This window comes from Eptatretus burgeri, chromosome 1 (genome assembly GCF_056783735.1).
Source record: "Eptatretus burgeri isolate ZD-2024b chromosome 1, Ebu_testis_v1, whole genome shotgun sequence".
In the NCBI taxonomy this organism is placed as follows: Eukaryota; Metazoa; Chordata; class Myxini; order Myxiniformes; family Myxinidae; genus Eptatretus; species Eptatretus burgeri.
This window is the reverse complement of record NC_140961.1, coordinates 69,003,462-69,020,673: the sequence shown is the minus strand read 5'-3', so window position 1 is coordinate 69,020,673 and position 17,212 is coordinate 69,003,462. Positions and strand designations below refer to the sequence as shown.

Below are 17,212 nucleotides of genomic sequence, written 5' to 3'. Positions count from 1 at the left end.
GATTGACTTGAAATTTGAAGAGGAGTTGTATATTTTCTCATTGAATTCAACCACCAATTATTTTTGAGGTCAAATTTGTTTTTTGGATTTTGCAAGTATCGTGCTCTGCATGACGTCTTTTTCTTGTTTGTTTGTTTGTTTGTGACCCAACTCCTCTGAGCTCCCAGGGTTAATCGCCATGAAACTTTGTAGGATCACATTGTTTCCCACGGTGCACCAAATAGAGGTTTTAAACGGTTCTTTTCTCACAATTCATAAATTATAAACACGAGTTGCCCCCTGTCGCCATATCTGCAAGGGTAGATCCATGTATACAATGCTTCTTTAAAAAAGCCCATTTTCTTTGGGATTTCAACCTGGATACTGATATAATTGGTGAGGTCATGACCTCCGATCAGCAAATATGATATCAAATGTAAAAATTAACTGTTATTAAGACGTTACCATGATCGGTTACATCGGGGAAGAAGGAGTCACGCGACCTCTCAAATGCGCTAATAATTTAATAACCGAACACAGTGTAAACACAACCCATTCATCAATTTAAAGGTATTTTTAGTGCTCATATCACAAGATAATTCTCAAGGGTGAACAAAGAGTTTGTAGAAAAAAGGTTACCATTAAGCAAACAGCACCAAATGTACACCTTCCAATATCCAACCTATAGTTTAAAAGAACCAAGTTAACATTGTGATTCGATTTTTGATCGTCAATGTTTGATTAATTTAATCATAGATGCCTTACCTCAAATGAGAAATTTTTTGGAGTGGGCATTATCGGAAGAAATGGGAATTCGGTGCAAAATTCAGTGAGAAGATATCGTGGTGGGTGGAGCCGGTAATCTTGGCAATGCTAATTTTTTTTTGATTTTCAAATTATTTTTGGTCACTATCACAGAAATATTCAATCACAAGTGAGATATATTTCATTTCTTACAATATTATTGATATCTCTGACCTCTTAACGATGTCTTATCTTGGGGGACATTCAAAAATTACATACCTAATGCATGGGGGTTGGTGGAGTTTGGAGTGGGATGAGGGTGGATGCATGTCCAAATGTGATGGAGTTTTACAGGGGTTGTAGTGTTTCCAGAGCTGTTACATAATGACCTTTTTTGTTACATGTTAAAGGGCCTTTTTGATGTTTCTGGGTGAGCATTCCCATAACATTGAATGAGGTTCCTATGGAGCTTTTCTCTATTAGCCATGGCTTCACCGAGAAATCTTACTGTAAGCTCATCAATGGAAGAAAAAAAAGTGATGCCACCTATCTGAGAAAAGGAAGAAGATGAAGAGAAGGGAGGAAGAAGAGGCTGCAGCAAGAAAATAGGTTGGCCATTATTATATTGATAAGCTAAGCCATATTTTGTAGACGTATTTCCTCCGAAATTGCCAGACGGATTGTCGCCACTTTCGGCATGCGGGTGCTCTGTGGTCTAATGTACAGCATGGGCTATGTGAGATCGCGCCAGACGGACAGGTTTGGGAATTTTTGGCGATTTTCTAATTTTTACATTCGTAATGATGTCATGACATCATCGGTCATTCGCTGACATCATTACGTCTGTCGTCGACAGACCGTCACCGCTGAGAGGCATAATGCCACTCCTAGAAAACAGCGTCTGCAATGTAAAATCCTCTTCTGCACATGCTGACAACCTTAAAAGGTGCATTTGACACAAAAAATGTAACAAACATTGTATATAAAGAAATTCTATAAATCACATTGTGAACACTGGATATATTGACATCCTCACGAACCCTCACTCCAGAAACTTCGCGCGCAGCGTGGGTTTGGCTTGTCTCTATATATAAAGGCGAAATGTTTTTTTTGTTTGTAACCTTACTGTTTTGACTTCCCAAAGTCAATTCGTGACACAACTTTCTATGATAAGATTTTTAATCATGATGCACCTAAATAGGCATTTGAAGCAGTCATGAGGAGGTCATTTGGTTCATTACTGCCATGTTGCACTCCAGAGTTAATTTATTTACTAACATGAGGTAATTTCTTTACTACAGCTTCACTCATTTACACCCTGTATGGCCTGTAAAACCTGTTGTACCCTTTTCACCCCTTGGACTCGTTAATATCCATTTAGACCCTGTTAAGACCTTGTAGACCCCTTCACACCCATTTAGACACTTTTGAGATGTATAGACCTTTGACCCTTCCAACACTTTTCAGACCTATAGACCTTGTAATATCCTTTGGACAATTTCAAACCATTTAGACACTTTAAACCGCTTTTGCTCTTTCACCTTTTGAACCATTTAAGACCCTTAGACCCTTTAAACACTTTAGACCCATTTTTACCTTTTAAGACCCCTCAGCCACTCTCAGCCCCACTACACCCCTTATAAAATCGAAAAAAATTCCACCGAATATAGTTTTTGATGATCTTATCCATGCACCATTCATGTCGCATCACAAGTTGCAATGACGAATCAAAACTGATATCCCAAAGTGAAACATGTTGAAAAGTGAAACTGAAATGACTAATCTATGTATCATCAAATGGGAAACCAGAATAAAATGCTGTGAGAAACACTGAATGTCTTCTTCTTCTTCTTCTTTCGGCTGCTCCCGTTAGGGGTCGCCACAGCGGATCATCCGTTATGATCCGCATAATGATTTGGCACAGGTTTTACGCCGGATGCCCTTCCTGACGCAACCCTGGTCGCCTCTTACGACACAGGGATATGGTACACCTATTCTAACCGGGGCATACACCGGGCCCAGTACACTGGTACTCACTTCGCCAACCTCGGAAGGATGACAGGCTGAGTCAACCTCCTGGTGTGTATTAATTCAAGCGGCCAACGGGGCTTTAACTCAGGACCTTTTGGATCCCAAGCCGCTACCCTAACCACTACGCCAACACCAGGCTGTGAGAAACACTGAATGTAAATTTTCAAAAGCAAAGCTATGGGGAGTATAGAGAGAGGGGGCAGAAGAAGTGATGTGGAGAGAGATATGTGCCTGTAGGTGGTCAGTTGGCATGGAAAGAACTTTGGTGATCTTCCATCAGGTGCTAGGCCAAAAACGTGCCTAAATTTGTTTCTCAGCCGAGCTTTCATAATATCACCCTCACTCCCAAGCAGTATTTCAGAGGTACAACAAGCATGGATTGGAAATCTTCACTGGTGGAATAGAATGAGGTTGCCAAGGTTACAAGCTCCACCTTCTGCGAGATCTGCACACTGAATATTTACACTGAATTCCTGTTTCTACCAATACACACTCATTTGAGATGAGACATCGACGAACTCATCAGTGACAGGTACCCTGCTTGTATATATAGCTCAGTCGGTGAGGTGGTGAAGCCGTGAGGCGGTGAAGACTATTTGCCTATTAATCACGTCCTGTTTGAACGTTAATCCCACAAGGACCCAAAAGACCCTGAAGACCAAGAAGATTCAAAATACCCCAAAGATCTCTAAGACTCTTGAGACCCATTCGACCGTAACACCATTTAGACCCCTTACACCCTTCAGACAGATTAGACAGCTTCGACCCTTGACCAGTTCGACCACTTGGACCTTCTTATATCACAAATAAATTTCACATAAATATAATATCACCAATATTACAAATAAATTTGTAGATAAGAAATATTAGTAATATGACTGGTGAAAATCATGCTAACACAGCAAATGTATGACATCAATATCTGCAAGGATGTGTGGAGAGGCGAGCGGAGTGAGCCGATCCACACCAGTATAATATACAAAGCTCTTTCTAACCACTGACCGACTAACTGACTAATATTAAAGATTGGTATCTTCCGGGTGACGTGGAAAGCTGAAATTTTGTGTCGTGAACATTGAAGCCATTACTCCGGAAAAAAAAATCGCAGAATCGTCGGACAACATCCATAAATGAAAATATAAATAAATGGAAACATGATGCAGGTAAGTGACCCGAGACAATGGGGAAGCACGGTAATTTTGTGTGCCAATGGATATCGAAGTCGATACACCAGGAATAATCACAGAACTGTCGGAAAGCATCCGTAAATGAAAATAGAAATAAATGAAAAAAAAGAAGAAAATAAATAAATGAAAAATCAAATGCTGGTGAGCGACCCGAGACAATGGGGTTGTATGGCTCGTATGCTAACACAATATGTAAGCACACATATTGTGTGTGCTTGCTTCATCGCCTGCTTCGTGGTCGGTTCGTGGCTGTTCAATGACTACTTCGTCGACAACCCTCCACAAGAGTTAAGGCCTCACCCTGTTCTCATTCCCCTCCCCATCCGTGCTTGAGTTTTGTGTGTGGCACATTAGATTTTGTTATTTCCATTGTAAATAATTATTTATTGTAAATCCGTGTTTCCCTTTACTCCCCCTCCCCATCCTGCCGTCATACACCACCGTAGTGTTTTCTTCTCCCCTGTTATTTGTGGAGGGGAATAAACCCTGTTAAATCTGAACTAAGGATCGCATGTGCTTCTTGCGGTTCCCTCATGTGCGAAGCCGTCACAAATTGAACGTAGTCCAAGGGAGTAAAAAGCCAGTTTGGTCCATTCATCCAGTGGTCAGTCTTTAATTGACTGCTGGACATGACAATATTTTTAGAAATGGAACAAGATACTTATTATATTTTAAATATTATATATTTTAATATATAATATTTATATATTTTAAACAATTATATATTTTAATTATATATTTTCAATTATATATTTTAAACAGAATGTTTTATGATGGTGAGAGCCTATTGGGTGCCTCCATTTTTAACATTATTTTATTTCGAAGTGACCAAGAGATGTATGCTAATGCATAATTACAAGGCATGATTTTGTTGAAACACTTTATAACAGGCTATATGTGTGAAAGTAAAAAATTTTAACTGCAATGTTGTTGGTGGTAAATTGATTGGATAATGAGGAATGATTAGTTTGGTTTCTACTGTTGAAATTCTTATCAATTGCTGTTAAATCAACTTTATAACGTGGATGGATGTTCAAAGCTTTGTTCAACCATTGCAGATCGAGAAAGATCTCTTACGGACTATGCCCAACAATGCCTGCTTCTCCAGCCTCGAAAGCACAGGTGTGCCTCGCCTTCATCGTATCTTGAAAGGCCTCGCCTGGTTTTACCCTGACATTGGTTACTGCCAAGGAACTGGCATGGTATGTGGTGCACACTTTAATTTGGATATAAAAATTGTTTGTGATGAGATAACTTTCTTTTAAAGAGGGATACTCATGAGAAGCTAGTGCACTGTTATTTATTTGTCTGTTTGTTGCAGATACTGTATATTTTACATTAGAAATTCCTAAAACCAAAATAAAAATTAACTCATGCTTCAGGTTCTTTATCAACATTAACTTTTCTTCATGACTAATTGTTTTGCTATATTTTTGCAACCTAAAATAAATAAACTTGCTATGCATGATTGCATGATCCATCAGATGCCATTGAATCCAGGAAGTGCATTGCACAAGTTTACTTGTATTTACATATTAAACTTTCACATTGGAAAAGTCAGAGGAGCAACAAAAATTACTTTAAAGGTCCCATGACACTCAAAATTACTGAAATTGCACATATATATATATATATATATATATATATATATATATATATATATATATATATATATATATATATATATATATATATATATCCTACTATACAGGAGTTTTTCATCGTGATTTCTGATCTGACAATTTTTTTTTCACAATACTCGTTCTGTAAAATGTAAAATTTAGAAAACAAACCTCTTCGGGAACGCCCCTAAAAATTCTGCCAAAATCCACTGAAAGAGGCGTAACCCACATGACGTCATCTCCAGAACAACAAAGGCTGCACGTAAATTACTCGGGTTGGTGGTCTTCGTGATTGTATTGGCTTCCTGTGTGTTTCCACATTCGATTGGTCAACTCAAACGCTTCGTTCATTTCTGCTTTAAAGAAAAATCAAACATTTGGTTTTGAATAATGGATGACATGGACTTTGATTTGTATGGTAGCGACAGTGAGTGTGAGAGAAATGAAGGATTTTGGTCTGAATCACATGGAGAATTGTCGGATAACGTAGTCGCGGGAGGTGACATTCAGGCATCTGGAAATGGAATACGGCCTTACCAGTTCGAGCCCGAAGCAGGACAAGCAGAGGAAAATGGCGATGAAATTCCCGGAGTTCATGATGATCGGGAGGACATCGAAGGAAGTCTTGGCAATAACAACTGGTTAGACAAAATCCTATTCGTAATTCAATATTGTAAATTCGACTTGCATACTGCTCGATATCAGAAATATTTTAGTGAGGTGACGTGACCAGCACAGCGCAGCGCAGCGGACATGTTGCACCGCGGCGAATGAATCGCAGGCAAGGCCAGCGCATGTCTCCGGCCGTATCTCTCCACGCATAAAGCAAAGCAATCTCGCTGTCCAGATACGATGAAAACTTGTGTGCAGAACACACCTTGCGACACAATTGTCTAGAGTAGTCCGATAAATCTGACTTTCTGTTGCATTTTTATTTATTTTATTCCTACTATCGTCATGTAGCGCCAGTAGAAAACGATGAAGAAAAGAGAATAATAAGAGAAAGCTACAGTGCGTCACATTTATCGGACTAGTCGGACGGACGACGGATTTATCGGACTAGTCTAGACCCTAGAGCTTACAAGTAACTTGTATTAGCATGTACACAATGTATAAGTCGATGCGTAAGAGTCCCGAGGCTATGAGGCCGTGTAATAGGACAGATAAATTTGTCTTTCATAGTTGTGCCAACATATTTTTCCCTCTTCATTTATTACAGCATTTTGGCTAAATGTTAATGAATAGCAAGCCAATAGGAAGCACCACCTTCACTTCAGAATAAACCCATGTATGTCGAGTGCAGCCATACCTGGCTTGCATGTATGTGGAATCGTACCTATCCCAGCAGGCTGGTTTCAATGAACAATTCAATAAGCTGCAAAATGTGGGTGCAGGTTTTTCACATTGTTTGATTTTAAAATTATCTCCTTGTGCCTTGAAATGATGCAATATTAATCTTTAGTATTTTACTTGTATGTCCCTGTAAGTTTCTTTTTTAATGAAAAGGTTCAACAGTCACATTATATATTTTGTGGACATGGTATAGCCCTTTATTGTGCATACATGTATTGGATTTGTACACGACTACGACAAGGTAGTAAAGGGATAAATAATTGCCTCGTGATTGTTGTGCATACACGGCTCAGAAGCAGAATTTCTTTTCCGCTAAACAAATACAGGAATCAAGGCAATCAGTGAGATAGCAAACAAATGTGCACAATGCATTTGTATGTACTTTATACGGCACACGATGTCTAATCAATCCACTCTGAGCAAGTCGCGTTCTGAAGATGACGTCAATGGTCACGTGACCTGCAGTTCGCTGAACTCAACTTTTTTGAGGGGTGGGGCATAGCAAGTTGTGAAAAGCACTACAAATGTTCGAAATATTGGTCTAATTATCCCATTGTTGATTTTAAAAAAGAAACATGGGTGATTTCTTTACTAGGAAGGTCAAGTTAATATATAAATAACCAGAAAATTTTGAGTGTCATGGGACCTTTAAAACGGAACATGAGGGACTGAAAATGGTACTTGGAGTTTTTATTTTTGAATACAAGAAATTTGCTAGGAGTTGGGGTCCAGGGGAGGAGGGCTGCGTGATGACGTTTGCCCTCCATAGTGAGTACCGGTGTGCATGATGGATATTTTCTTTTTAGATCAGCTCACTGACCTAATATAACCGTTTGATGTCCTCAGATCCGTCCGTCCGTCTGTCTGTCTGTCTATGTGTGTGTCCGTCCGTCCGTCTGTCTGTCTGTTCTTCTGTCAGTCTGTCCGTCAACAATTTTTATTTTTCTATCTCCTCGACCTCTCGGCCAATCGCGTTCTAACTTGACACGATGATAATACTAGTTGCTCTCTGTAGATTGTCTGAACCCTTTTTCACATTTTTGCCTCGGGGTCAAGGTTACAGGGTCATCAAGTGCAAAATGACCGATTGGTCAAATGGCCTATAAGGAAGCATTGGACGGCTATAATGTATAATGGGTTTCATAGGGATTATTAAGAAAATATAATTCGACCAACTAGTTTCTCGTTACCTCTGTTGTCTGGCCCTATTTATTGGGCAACACTCGGTCCGCTGACTTCAACACTGCTTCGTGCGGTTATTTTAAGTTCAATTTAAATTCTATTTTCACTTTTCATAGTCGCTAAGGTTGATTAATACTCGGTTGCATCAACTTTTGTGAAAATTGAATGTTTATATCCTTGATCTGTGTGGAATGCATTGCAGCAAGGGGTGGCTTCCATGGGCTTCAATCCGTTTCCATGCCATATAATGAGGCTGTCTTAAGTTCTAGTTGATTTCTGTTTTCACTTTTGGGACCTTCTGGTGTAGCTACACGTTTAATGAAGATAATTTTCATGCAAATCCACTCGGAAACACACTTTTCAAGAGGAAAATATATTCAATTCAAATAACCGTGGGACTCTGGAAGGGACACCACATGCTTTCCGTTCGCTGCTTCACCTCGTAACCTGTCCTCCTGAGGGACTGCTTATTCGTAGCATCTGTGAGATTAATGTTTATATTTTAGATGGTTTGGGGATGTGCCCTACAAGTATCTGAAAGAATTCCAGTGAAAAACGGACGTTTTAACATTTTGTTAGGGCATTTCATTCGACGACGAGCTGGCTGGTCACGTGACGCTGCGCAGACATGCAGGCAGCGAGTCATTGCGCTTCTCGGTGGCCCGAGGGTCCTTTTTAGTTGGGGTCCAGCTCTGTCCTAGATACAGCCATTAAATGCACACACTTAGAGTATTTATTTCACGGCCGTAAACGCGGGTTTGAAAATTGTATAATGATGTTGGGAATGATTCCTAGAATATGGAGATTTTTGCTTTAAGTGGCCTCACGCGTTTATTTTAAATTAAATTTGTATTCTGTTTTCACTTTCCATCGTCATTAAGGTTAACTAACACTCGGTTGCATCAAGTTTTGTATCCGAGCTGACCGTCAAACCCACTCGGGTGTATTATTTTAGTAGTGTGTGTGTGTGTGTGTGTGTGTGTGTGTGTGTGTGTGTGTGTGTGTGTGTGTGTGTGTGTGTGTGTGTGTGTGTGTGTGTGTGTGTGTGTGTGTGTGTGTGTGTGTGTGCTCCATAACTACAAAACCATGAAACCTAGCAGCCTGAAACTTTGCATGCACGCAAAGGGAACTCCAAGGAAGTGCAAGAGTGAAAATTGTGTATTTGGGTGAATTAAAATGCCCCTTTTGAAGATAATTAATGGCCTTATTTAATTAATGCTTTATCAGGCGCCATCCTCGGCCACCTCGCTTATAGGGTCTTAAGGTGTATCCTGGGTTACCTCGCTGGGGTCTGAAGCCACCATATTTTTAGCCTGTTTCAACCATGCCTTGACTTTAACAGGCTGCAACAATTTCATAACGATCGTTTTTTTTTTTTTTTCACTTTCCTCACTCATATTTTTGAATGCCTGTTCATCATAGCTTTGAATTGCTGAGTACATTGCAATGCTTATAAATACCCAGAGACGCCAATGGTTGTGGATTTATTTCATTTTCGCACATGCCATAACCTGGAGAATCTCTTGAACAAAACCAAATTACAAAATTTCAGCTCCAGAATCAAACTTGGCAGCAGTCTCGACTACTAAAAAAGTGTTCATTTGTCCAAATCGGACATTACTTGGGTGTTTCTGGGTGCATGGGTTTAATGACTGCAATTGGTAATCGCTTGCCAAGCCAGGCATTCCATTGGCATGCTTCCTTGAGTGCTTAAGCCACTTGCCAAGCGCCCTTCAGTCTACAGCGGTACAGTTTGTGTCCCAATCCAGATGTACAGTTGGCAGGTACATATACAGCACACACGGACGTGGTACACATGTGTGGATTTGGATCTGTAGGGACTCTCCGCTGATGTGTGTGCCTGGCATGAATATTACGGGCACTGTGGTGGCAAAGTTTCAACCTAAATCTTATAGAGGTTTTATCAGGTTCTCCTTTGTCCTCGTGACTGTTTCTAAAGCACTTGGTTACCGGGTGTGCTTTATAAAGTTTATATGGTTTCTCTTTGTGAGTTTCAAATCAAAATATATTTGATAACACCCGACTTCCAAGACGTTTCCCATATGAATGTGTTTTCTTCATTACCGAGCAAATTTTTTCCACCCGTCAAACACAGCTGTTTATAAATATTAATGTTTGTGTACATCAACTTGAAACATCTTTTTAATTGCAACGTTGTTTTTCAGTGAAAGCTACAAGGTTTCTGGGTTGTATACAGTTCATACTGCAGTCGGTAATCACACTGACTCCAATCTGCCAATTCCTGAAAAATTGCTAATTGTGTCTGTGTCTGTGTCTGTGTCTGTGTCTGTGTCTGTGTCTGTGTCTGTGTCTGTGTCTGTGTCTGTGTCTGTGTCTGTCTCTGTGTCTGTCTCTGTGTCTGTCTCTGTGTCTGTCTCTGTGTCTGTCTCTGTGTCTGTCTCTGTGTCTGTCTCTGTCTCTGTCTCTGTCTCTGTCTCTGTCTCTGTCTCTGTCTCTGTCTCTGTCTCTGTCTCGTTTCGTTCTTCGGGTGTGGTGTTATGGTGGCTGTGTGCAGCTGCTCTGTGTTGTGGTGAGTTGTCAGTGTGTTTTTGTCTCCTCCTGCCACCCCCACCCTTCCCCATCTGTCTTTTACTATTCCTTTGTGTTTTTGACGTTTTTATTTTCATTTCTCCACACCTTTGTCTTCAAGGGAGAAAGATTGAGAGCGAGCCTAAGGGCGACGACGCTTTGACTACATTTTGTAAGCCTGTTTGCTTATAATGCATTTTTGTTATTTATTTCAGTTTGACATTTCAGTTTGGTACCTTCTTGTCCGGATCAGACAAGGGGGTAATAATATCGCTATCATGGCAAACGCATGCTCTCATAGTGAGGCGTGTGAGGGATTAATCAGGAAGCATGTGTTTGTGTGCGTGCCTCCTGAAGGAGTTCCCATCGAGGCTATTATCCTCGCTGTAGGGAATATATTCGGTGATGAAAATATTCATGCTGCATCGCGTATCAATCAAAAATTGGTGTTTTTGTTTCTGATGTTTTACTCATTCATGAGGTCGTGAGTATTGGAATAACCACGGAAAGCGGTCATTTTATGATGGCGTCGCCGTCGATAACTCTTGCGACGAGAGTAGTAATATCAAATGCCCCTCCTTTCATATCTCATGATAAGATCATGTCCTTGTTATCCCGTTATGAGAAAATGGTTTCCAGAATGTCCATGATTCCTCTCGGTTGTTGGAATGAATGTGTAAAGCATGTCATGAGTTTCTGAAGGCAGGTTTATATGGTCCTACCAGACCGTGGGGAAGATACGTGACTCAACATCTCGTTTAAAATCAATTTCAAGGACATTAATTACCAAATCTATGCATCGTCCACTACCTTAATGTGTTTCCAGTGTGGAGCATTCGGACATTTAAAAAGCTTTTGTCCCAAAGCCTCATGCACCAGATGTGGCAAAACAGGTCACACTAATGCAGGGTGTAGGTAAGAGATTACTGGTCCTCCACTAGTTAACATGCCCAATGAGAAAGTGGTTACCATAACTCTATCAAGTAACGTTCCTAATGTGGAGGAAACTAGCAGTTCAACTAATAACGATATCACTCTTTCTCATCAAACTGCGGTCATAGATACAGAACTAAAATCAGCTACAAGTAAACGAAGGGCTCCCGATGACTCATAAGGCACTGTTAAAAAGGTGCTCAATATGGAGACCTTCACGACAAACACCATCCAGGTCTCTGCTGGAATCTCTTTGCATAATGTTGAACAAACAAATGAAACGGATCCCCAGAGAAGTGTAACGGGTCTCAAACTGTACAAGAGTGTGCATGCACGACTTGCACAGATGAGGTCGACGTTGCAATTAAAGCTGATAATGGGCCTGTGAATGATACTCCATTGATCTGAGCACGTGAAACTGAGCAAACTGTGGCCCAAGATAATTACACCCGTTTAGTAAATGAACGTGTAAATGTGAAGCCACAGGGGTGTGGAAGCAAAGATGTAAATGGTTTTGAGGAAGATGGTGGGCAGTGTGCTGAGGTTTCCCAAACCCAACACTCTGGGGACGACCCCCCCCCCCCCATGCTGGATTAACAGCTCTTCATACCAAAATAGCTGACATTATAGACCTGGATCCCAGTGGAACAATGTCTGATTTAACAGAATCAGATGACGAGATTGACATGACTGTGTTGTCACAGCCAATAGCAGATCAGCCCCAAATCCCTCCACACCTTGTTCTCTCGTTTCTTCATGAAACTTATAGACAACAGAATGTTGCAATTATTGATCACTTTCCCCATCTGGCTCCCTTTATTCAGACTGCAAAGCATGTCCAAAAAAAACTCCGAAGAACTTAATCTAACAAACTCAAAGTTTCATTGTCTAAAGAAAATTATAACAAAGGCAAAGGCTGAGTATTCTCAGCATCAAACAAAAACTACCACTAAATGATGAAAACACTCACTTTTGCAACATTTTAATATAAATTATGGTGGTGCGAACCACATCTGCCAGACCAAAGTTAATATTTTATTGAAACGGAAGCCTTGATGTGATCCTCTTGCAGGAAACTCATATCACTGATAAGGTTGAGTATGACTGGTGCAGCATTTTTAAAGGTAAATGTTTCTTCAGTAACATGTCTTCCCGATCCGCTGGAGTTGTTTTTTGTTAAAGCCAGGACTTGCAGCTGAATCTTTCCTCTTTCAGGAGGTGATAAAGGGCCATTTTAGTTCCCTGGAACTGGTGATTAATAACCTAAAGTTTATCATTTTTAGCTCGTCTGTTCGAAGAATAGAGAGCTATAGCGATACCCCCGTCATGAGCGTCAGCGTGAGCGTGAAAATGTTAAAGTTTTTGGTGCAAGTTATATCCTTTCTAATGTTTTTATGTACCACACTATTTTTTACTGATTACAATATACAAATACATATATTGCTTTAAAATTATTTGGATCAGACTTCACTGCAATGCTTTATAAAAAATATTATTAGACGAGTCTTTTAAAAACGATAAATGTATAAACAGGCGAGCATTGGGTGGCTTCGACACCAACTCTCTGGTTAATGTATACTAGACGACCGGTGAACCCGTTGGGTTCCCATTGTGACAGCAGTTGATAAAATATCATTTCAAAAAAAAAAAAGATAGCTCCAGCGAACTACTTGTATACCGCTGAGGTTTTTGCATTGATCAAATAATCCCGAAGAGTACTTGACTGAATCGGGAATTGATTTTTTAATAATTTTGAACGAAGCTTGATACTGCACACCCCGTGCAGGAAGGTGGCCCTAAAAGTTTTGTGCTATCGTGTACCGTTTTGGCTGTATTTTGGGAACATACATACATACATATATATGCCAGGTTCACTATGTTCACAAATATAATTTCGTTCAAAATTTTTGGAGATTAGCAAACCTGTACATTTTTCGAATCAACAGAGCATGGAGAATCCAAAAATCAATGTTGGCATTTGCACAGACACCTGCATGGCCACCATTTTGGATTTTCAAAATGGCCACCATAAAATACATATTTTGTGCTATCTCGGCTTCTAGTCAATCTAGAAACTTAATTAAGTATGCTCTCCTATGTTTTCTGGGTCAAGGAATCCAATAAAGGCCTCAAAATAGTGCTCAGGATTATAGAAAAGCAACAAACAAAGGTAATTGAAAACCATTGTCTTTATGTTTGTGATATAACTCTATTACATAATACATGTTGCAAGTCCTTTGAAGTTATAGGTATGGGTTTATAAAGCAAGAAAGCAGCCTTGTTAGTTATCAGGTTGAACTATAAGTTCTATACACAGGATCCAAAATGGCAGCCATGCAGGTGTCTACGCAAATGCCAACATTAATTTTTGGATTCCCCATGCTCTGACGATTCCAAAAATGTACAGGTTTGCTTATCTCCAAAAATTTTGAACGAAAAAACATCGTGAACCTGACATATATATGTATGCATATGTATATATGCATGTATATGTTGTTGTTCTTCCGGCTGCTCCCATTAGGGGTCGCCACAGCGGATCATCCGTTATGATCCGCATACTGATTTGGCACAGGTTTTACGCCGGATGCCCTTCCTGACGCAATTCTGGTCACCTCTTACGACACAGGGATAAGGATTGGGTTTCGCCATGATTCCGGGCTGCCCTACACACTCTCGTAGCGTGGCCCAGTGCAGAGCCCCCATCCTCAAGCGATCCTCCAACCCAAGCCTCCGAGTAGCCAGATTACAGGCGCACGCCACTACGCCCGGTTATATATGTATGTGTATATATGTTTATATATATATAATATGTATATATGTATGTATACATATATATGTATATATGTATATGTATATGTATATGTATATGTATATGTATATGTATATATATATATATATATATATATATATATATATATATATATATATATATATATATATATATATATATATATATACACACGCACACACACACACACACACACACACACGATGAGAGTTTTAGTAATATATAGATGCACCAAGTGAGATCTCTGACCGAAAAACTTTTTTTTCTGTAGTGGTAAACCATTTAAAATTGTTTGGTTTCAATCAGTGTATATGCATAGGGGGTGACTTTAAGTGTATATTTGAGGCCAAATTGGACAGAAACTCACCGAAACCACATCCTGAAGCCCATAGTGATTTCTCCCATTTTCTTTCCGTCGCCATTTCCTTGATGTATGGCACTTGATGCACCCAGATGACCACCAGCGCACATGGTGTCGATGCTCCAATGGTCATGTGTCCTTAGCGAGGGTTGACCACTGGTACATCACCCCATGTTTAAAGAATGTTGTAGCCTCCTCAAATATATTCCCCTCCATCTCTCTGATCACCACATGGTCACTGTGGGTTTATCCTGTCCTTAATTCCATCATAGAAGTGCTTATTGGAAATTTAATACTAGTTTTCTTGATGATGTCACTTTTAAAGAAGCTTCTCACAATGTCTGGATAGTGTTAGCAGAAACAAAGCCTTATTTCCAATCTAGTAATGTTGGGTAGGACAATCTGAAAACCCATATATGGCTCTTTTGTCAACAATTTAATTCGTACAGCACTCATACAAGTGAAATCACATTGGCCCGGTTAGAAACTGAAATTCTAAAACTGGAGAACAAACTGGCAAAACAAGAGAATGAGGCAAATTATAAATTACTCCGAGAAAAATGTACTCTGCTTAGAGAGTTATTGCAGGAAAAGGCTGCTGGATCATTAGTTGGGCTTCGAATACAAAATCTAAAAGTATCAGATAGCCCTAGTAAATCCTTTTTCCACCTTGAAGCCGAAACCAAGCCATCTCAGCTTATTTTATCAGTCATGGACCCCAGTGAAAATGTAATAACAAATTCTGACGAGGTAACAAAATATACCATTAGAAAGTTTGATTCAGAACTATTTTCAAAAGAAGATGTTTGTGAGGTTAAGATAAACCTCTTTACCTCCCATTCTCCCATCCCCGACTGAGCCTCAGCGTCTGGAGCTGGAGGTGCCATTTACCCTCGCAGAACCAGAATGAGCCCTGGGTGAAATGGACTCTGGAAAGGCACCCGGAATTGATGGCATGCCTGCAGAATTTTATTTGGAATTTTTGGACCTTACTGGTCCGGAACTCTTGAACGTTATCCAAGAATCTTTGCGATCTGGTGTAATGCCATTAATTATCCGGAGCAGTGGTGATCTCCGACGGATGGAAAATTGGCGATCGGTCTCATTGCTTTGTACTGACTATGAACTCTTTTCAAAAGCGATGACAAATCGACTGAAGAAAGTCATTGGCGATCTTGACCTACCTGATCAGACTTTCTGCATCCCCGGTCATTCCATTTATGATACCATTTTCTTGGTTTGGGATCTAATGTACGCTTGTCATGATCGAAATGACTGGAATATTTTTTCTGGACTTGGAAAAAGCTTTCTACAGTATTGATCATGTTTTCTTGTGGCAGATCCTCGAAGCATATGGATTTGGGGTGAATTTCGAGCCTTTATATCTTTATTGTACACTGACATATTTAGTATCATGAAGGTTAACAATTAATTGATTTCTCCAATGCAGGTTCAGAGAGGGGTGTGGCAGGGTTGCCCAGTTTCAGGCTTACTTTTTGTGTTGGCAATGGAACCATTACTTTGTACACTCGCGGATAATATCTCCAGTCTAACTTGCTTCCCAAGGAGTCCTCCGTTGAAGATATCTGCTAATGCTGTTGGTGTTTGTGTCATCATCAGGAGCAACCAAGATATCACTGCACTTACAGAATCCCTGAGAACTTTTTTCCTGGCTTCTTCCCTAAAAGTTAATTGGAAGGAAAGTAAGGCACTGTGGGTGCCATACCTTAATAGTTGCCTTCCTGTCTTGACACCTCCACCACCACTTCTGGAAAATCTGGAATGGAAGACAGAAGGTGTTGCATATCTTGGTGTTTTCCTGGGTCCCACAATTTATGAAAAAGAACTGGGAAGGCACGACTGAAGAAATAAGGAAAAATTGAACAGGTGGAGAAGAACCATACCACATCTATTTTTTAAGGGCTGTATCTTGGTGGCCAATAACTTGGTTGCTGCAGCTCTATGGCATAAATTTATTTGTCTGCAACCACGAGAAGTACTGCTGGGCACGATTCAGGCAAAATTTGTAGATTTTTTTAGGGGGGGGGCGGGGAGGCTATCACTGGCTGCGGCCAAATGTAATATGCCATACTTCGTCCAATGAAGGTCAAAACCTAGTTCATGTGAAGTCCCGCATCATGGCTTTTCGCTTGTCCTCCATCAAATGCCACCTATTTGCTGAACACCTGCCAAACCATCCCTTGGCCTGTCACATTTTGCAACAGGTGGGCAGATTCAGCTATGCTCTCAAAATATTCCTGACACACCTCAAGATTGCAGATACATCAGTACTCCCCATATTTTACCAGAGCCTTCTCAATGCCTGGAAAGAACTCTCTGTGAGTCGCAAAAGCGACGCATACTCTCCAGGGATGTACGAAGTTGAGCCGCTATTTTTTAACCCTCTCTTTCCTGATATATTCAGGAGCTGTGAATTGTGCCAAAGTTTCAATGATGCAGGCATAAACAAAGTATGGCACCT

The 17,212-nt window shown here is 40.2% G+C and overlaps 1 protein-coding gene across 5 annotated transcripts in view; it reads left to right on the top strand.

Annotated features, from left to right (window-relative positions):
- The window catches only part of SGSM3 (small G protein signaling modulator 3), a 136,035-nt gene that overhangs the window by 34,191 nt on the left and 84,632 nt on the right, over positions 1-17,212 (top strand). For all 5 annotated transcript variants that reach the window (XM_085887072.1, XM_085887064.1, XM_085887081.1 and 2 more), the window contains one exon: positions 5,000-5,143. In XM_085887072.1, coding sequence (XP_085743198.1) covers positions 5,000-5,143 — 144 coding nt within the window. The remainder of the gene's footprint in view (positions 1-4,999; positions 5,144-17,212) is intronic.